Source organism: Spinacia oleracea, chromosome 3 (genome assembly GCF_020520425.1).
Source record: "Spinacia oleracea cultivar Varoflay chromosome 3, BTI_SOV_V1, whole genome shotgun sequence".
In the NCBI taxonomy this organism is placed as follows: Eukaryota; Viridiplantae; Streptophyta; class Magnoliopsida; order Caryophyllales; family Amaranthaceae; genus Spinacia; species Spinacia oleracea.
Genome location: NC_079489.1, coordinates 88,203,804 through 88,210,140, shown reverse-complemented (window position 1 = coordinate 88,210,140; position 6,337 = coordinate 88,203,804). Strand labels below are relative to the sequence as shown.

Here is a 6,337-nt window from a genome sequence, read left to right as displayed (position 1 = left end):
ACACGCATACTCACATGGTGGCTTCAAGGCCTCCGGTCCCTACAAGGAAAGAGCTTACCGCGGCCATGACAATAATGCGGAACTTCCTTTTCAACGAAAAGGATCAAAAGGCAAGGAATGACCTCCTTATCCACCGGCAAACAAGATGCACACTCAACCTAGAGGCTCATCCTAATGATGAACCTTCGGGATCTCTCTGAACTCTCCCATCGATGACAGAGATCCACCTTACATCCCGCTGGATAAAGGACACCTAGAGCACCTAGAAAAAGGCTCGGGGATCAACCAGATTGGTTCAGGTCGCTAACCTCACGGACTTTCCGAAGCAATGGGACGACTGCGAGTCGACCCACCCGAATCCGAAGCACAGTGCTCAATAGGCTAAGGCCTTCAGTGCACGAAAGGATCGGTGTTTCAAGCATATCCAATGACCAACCTGAGACCAACAACCGAGCTGCCAAAAGGAGTAAGAGGAGGCGAGACCGAACTCCTAGCCCCCGTCACACACCCAAGGATTCTCGCGCAGAAACCTCGGGGAGCAGAGGAGTCAGGGCGAGGCTAGAAAAAAAGGTAATGACGCCGAAATCCTCCCCATTCATTGAAGAGTTGGTAATGGAAGAAATCCTGAAGTTCAGGCTACCGACGCATTTGACATACAACGGGACAACCGATCCGCGAGACCACATAATCTTGTACGAGCAGAAGATGTACCTGAGTCCCCAATCCGAAGCGTGTTGGTGCAAATATTTCCCAACTACGCTAACCGCAGTGGCAGGAGAATGGTTCAGGTCGCTGCCGAAGGGTTCAATCGTCAGCTTTGGCCGGGGATCTGAGCGAGAAATTCCAAGTTCAGTTTGTCAGCAACAACCGCCGTGAACGAACCACTGTGGAACTTACTTCGGTACAACAAAAAGCGGGAGAAAGTCTTCGCGACTTCATGTCGAAGTTCATGAAAGAGTCAACCAACATCCCTAACTTACAGCCTGACATGGCAATCTTCGCATTAAAGCACACACTTTTGGAAGGAAGGTTCCGTGACAAACTGCCAATGAAGAACCCCACCAAGATAGCTGACGTGCTGCAAATGGCAGATGCATTCATTAGAACCGAAGAGTCCAACAAAGCGGCATCAAAGTTAAAGAGCTCCTCGGATCCGACGGATACACAAGGAAATCAGGCTTGGCAGCTCAAGAAAGGGGAAAGAGAAGCAGGGTGCAAGAGTTGCTAGCCCGGAGAAGAAAGGGAAAGAGGGTGATCTTCAACTCAAGTACACCAAGTACACCCCACTGGCTATCTCCCAAAAAGAAATCTACAACCTCCACAAGCACGATGAGAAGTGGCAGAAACCAGCCAAATTGAAATTGAAATCAACTCACAGGAATAGAAACAAGTGGTGCGAATTCCACGATGATTATGGCTATTGCACCGAGGAGTGTAACCAGCTGAAGGACAACATAGAGGACCTCGTTCGCCGAGGATACCTCAAGCAGTACTTGGCTGATCGAAGAGAATGAGCGCTGGAGAAGGAAAAATTCCCGAGTGGCAAGCCTTAAGAGCAGACCCAAAAGAGAATCCACGAAGCCACATGGCACAAGAAGCATGATATCTTAGTGGTATTTGGGGGGCAGAGGTCCACCAATGCCAGCATGAAACATCTAAGAGCTCTCTCCCACCGAGTCAATTTTAGCACTGTCGGGGAGAAGGAACCCCACCCTCCAAACATGACCTTCACTACTGATAATTGTCTCGGAGTCCAGTACACGCACGAAGTTTAAGCTTTCCTCAAATCTACCATCCTTATAACTCTTTTCCGCAAACTCTAGAATAGTGCTCATGACTTCCATGTCATACCTCCATCTACCATCATGAATACCATACTTAAAATAATTAGGAGTACCATCTTCATAATGCATATCATGAAATTGGTTCTTAAGGGCAATGTATGGGGTCCGGTGAGGTAAGCAATGAATAACCATCTCAGACATAACATCCTTATTCCTTAGATGAGGCAAATCCTTGACGGTAGCAAAGTAGTTACAAGCAAACTCAATTTTCTTCGCATAGATGTGTGGAGTTTCACAGTTCAACTTCTCTAGTTGTCCTAGGTTAGAGAACTTTGAAGGCAACATTTTAAATCCTGAAATACACAACTTAAAGTCTTACTAACGCGTTCCCAACAAAATAATTCAATCCCCCAAAATAATATAAATAAGTAAACAAATTCAATGCACAATTATATGCTTAATCATGAATTATGATGCAATTAATCACATAAAGAAAGATAAAAAATGATCAAAAAATTAAAATAGAGAGACTTGTGCTCGCGGTTGAGAGGTTTCGAAGAGGCGACCTCTTCGACACCATGGGACGACCTCGAAAGCAGGCGAGCAAACACAACAATGGTGAGAAAAATTCAGCGAATGTGACAGTGACAAAGCCGGTTACTCGTGCGCAGGCTAAAGGTTCCCCTAGCACTCCATTAGAGGACCTTGACACCATCTCTGAAAGTTCGATGACAAACCTAGAAATTGAATCTTTAATGGAGGCCCAAATTCTATCTCCAACAACAGCTCTGAGAGATTTACAACATCAATCATAGGTGCGAACTGAGTTTAATGCTTGGATTAATGGATTGAGTGCTGGTAAGACCCTCTCCTCTCATTTCCAATCAAAAAATGGCGGGAATGGGGGTTCGTTTGAAAACAGAGCATCTGTGATTAATAATGAAGTGAACTTGAATGAAACTATTGTGAATGAAATCCCGACTAAACCTGACTTGATTAATATTGTGGATGATGACATTGTAGATGAAATTGCATTTTGGCAATCTTCGATTGTTTGTTATATTTTAGGTGCTAATCCCCCCCCCCCCCCCCCCCTAAAATGTGATGGTTGGTTTTGTGAATAGAATCTGGGGAAATTTTGGGATAGACAAGGTGGCAATGGTTGGGAAGGGGGTTTTCTTGATTCGATTTGCTACAATGGAGAACTGCCAGAAGGCGTTGAAGGGTTGTGCTCAGTTTTTTGATTCAAAACCTGTGATTGTAAAACCATGGACCCCTGATAACAATTTTACCAAAGACCCTGTGAAATTGGTTCCCATTTGGATTAAACTTCATGGTTTGGATGTTAAGTATTGGGGAGAAAAGAATCTGAACAAAATTGCTGGTGTGATTGGCACTGTGATCAAAGTTGACCAGGCAACCCAACATAGAGACAAACTGATGTTTGCCAAAGTGTTGGTTGAGGTGAGCATTGACCAACAATTCCCAGAAATGATTTAGTTTCTTGATGAAAAAGGCAAATTTGTTGACGAGAAGGTGGAGTATGATTGGATCCCCATCTCCTGTTCCCTTTGTAAAGGAATGGGACATACACAAGAGCAATGTCATAGGAGAGTCAACAAAGGGAGGAAGCAATGGGTTCCTAAAGTGGTTCAATCTACAACTACCTTAGCTCCCATTTCTGTTCCTGCAGCCAAGGAGACAACCATAGCTCCAGAAGTTGATGTAGAGGGTTTTGTTCTTGCTACTGCTGGATTCAGTAGACACAGGTGCAACCAGTTGAAACCTGTACAAACTGGAAACTCATTCATGGAATTACATACTTCTGATGACAATGAGGAAGAACTGTAATGCATGGAACATGTTGGAGGTTCATTGGGTCAGGGGGTGACATCCCCTTCTCCCAATGGATATCTTACTTTCTTGGAATGTTAGAGGGCTGAACAGAAGAGATAAACAAGGGGAGGTGAGGAGGTTTATTGCCTCTCATCACATTAAAATGTTCAGCCTTCTAGAAACTAGGGTGAAAGCCCCTAGAATGGGTGACATGTACCTTAATGTTTGCCCTAGTTGGTGTTTTTCTACCAATCTCAGCTGCCATCAAAATGGTAGAATAGTTATTGCATGGGACCCTGATGCATTTATGGTTGATATTGTTCTGATGCATACTGAGTTCATGCATTGTTTTGTTACACCTAGAAGCACTGGTACTGGTTTTCATTGCACATTCATATATGGTCTCCATGACAGAACCACCAAAGAATCTCTATGGGAATCTCTTAAAGCCATTGCCGACAAGTGCAAAGAGGCTTGGATCATTATGGGGGATTTCAATGCCCTCATGGATCTTGAGGACAGAATTGGCTCCACTGTTAGAACATCTAAAATTCAGCCTATGAGAAGCTGTATGAACTACTGCCAGTTGACTGAAGTAAAAACAGTAGGAAGATTTTATACTTGGAACAATAAGCAAGATGGTGCATATAGAGTGTTTTCCAGAATTGACAGGGTTCTGGCTAACACTAAGTGGGGAGATCTGTATTACTCTGCTGAAGCAGCTTACTTGCGTGAAGGTGATTTTGACCATTGCCCAATGGTTCTCAACTGTTACCAAAAGTCTCCACAGAAAAGGCCATTTAGGTTCTACAATATGTGGACCTCCTCTCCTAGGTTCCATACCATTGTGGATACAAATTGGGGAAAGTATGTCTATGGACGCCCTATGTACAGAGTATTACAGAAGTTGAAAGGGATCAATGTTGATCTTAAGGATCTAAACAGGGAGGGTTACAGTGATGTTGAAACTGAACACTACAGGTGCCATAAGTTATTGATTGAAACTCAAAACCACCTCCATGCTAACCCTGGGAACCATGACCTTGCTGCAGAAGAGAAAACCGTTGCTACTGAATATAGGAAAGCTAAGGATAATTACTTGTCCTACTTGAAACAAACTGCTAAGATTCACTGGCTTCAGAATGGAGATGAAAACACCAAATCTTTCCACCAAAGCATTAGACAGAGGAGGAAACACAATAGAATCCAGTCAATTCATGACAACTCTGCTAATTGGATTCAAACTGATAGTGGGGCGCAAGGTGCTTTTGTTCAGTTCTACAAGTCTCTTTTCTTTTCCAACATTGAGAATAGGACCCCTATTCTAAGTTCCATCATGGATAGAGGTCGTAGACTGACTGATGATCACAGGAGGAAATTGGAATGCTCTTTCACAGTTGAGGATATTAAGAGAGTTCTAGATGATATTCCTAGCTTTAAAGCACCTGGGATGGATGGTTTTAACAACCATTTCTTCAAAGAAGCTTGGGGTACCATAAAAGATGATGTTCACAAGGCCATCACAGATTTTTTTTGCTACTGGTAAAATTCTAAGGGAAGTGAATGTCACCTCCATCACACTTGTCCCTAAGGTCAAAGTTCCCTCTTCTGTGGGTGATTTTAGAGCAATTGCTTGATGTTCTACTATTTATAACTGCATTTCCAAGCTAGTGTGTGAAAGACTGAATTTTGTGCTACCAGATATCATCTCTCAAAACCAGGGTGCTTTTGTGGCTGGAAGGTCTATTTTGCATAATGTTCTGGTTTGCCAGGATATTGTGAAAATGTACAGGAACAGTCAGCATGTTCCTTGTTGTCTGATGAAACTAGATTTGCAAAAAGCCTATGATACTGTTGAGTGGAGTTTCTTAGAAGAAGTCATGACCAACTTGGGCTTTCCTGTTCATTTCATTAACTTAGTCATGACCTGCCTTACCACCACTCATTACTCAGTTTTGATAAATGGTGTTCCAACAGAGCTGATTCAACCAACTAGAGGTTGGATTCAACCAACTAGAGGTTTGAGACAGGGTGACCCTCTCTCCCCTCTCCTTTTCACTCTCTGTATGGAATAATTTTCTAGAACTATGAAAACTGTAGGGGAACATCCACATTTCAGATTTCACTCTAGATGCAAATTGCTGTCCTTGAATCACCTGTGCTTTGCTGATGATCTGCTTATGTTCTGCAGAGGTGACCCAAATGTTGTTTCTGTTATGTTGGAGGGGTTTAAGATTTTCTCTAGTACAACTGGCCTGGAAGTAAATGCAGCCAAATCCTCTATCTACTGTTGTGGCATCAGTCAGGAAAATAGAGAAACAATCAGTCAGGTTTATGGGTTTAAGTTTGGCACTCTCCCCTTCAAATATCTGGGGGTTCCTATTGTTAGGTTATGATACATACGAACAACATAAATCATGCGGAAAAACCTATATGCCAGGATTCAAATTAATTGCACATAATCAAATAATTAGTCTAGGATGCATACACTTTGTAGCGTGCCCTCCCTAGCTGTGCCCGAACCGAACAAGAACAAGTCTTTAGGACTCCAAGTGTCGTCCCTCCGTAGAAATACACAGCACATCCGGATCCGCCTTAAGATTGACCAACTAGAATCGCCCTTAAGGTACTAGGAATTTTCGGCTAATATGGGCAACAATATGAGGAATTTTGCTCTCAAAATGTCACTCTGAATACTTGAAACTCGTCCTTAAATT

General features: G+C 43.1%; 1 protein-coding gene across 1 annotated transcript; it reads left to right on the top strand.

The window, feature by feature from the left end:
- Positions 1 to 3,365: 3,365 nt before the first annotated feature.
- On the top strand, positions 3,366 to 6,016 carry LOC110784841 (uncharacterized). The gene is made up of 4 exons (XM_021989289.2): positions 3,366 to 3,631; positions 3,720 to 5,110; positions 5,322 to 5,639; positions 5,721 to 6,016. Exons 1-4 carry the CDS (start codon positions 3,366 to 3,368, stop codon positions 6,014 to 6,016), a joined length of 2,271 nt encoding a protein of 756 aa, XP_021844981.2.
- The last annotated feature ends 321 nt before the right edge of the window (positions 6,017 to 6,337 follow it).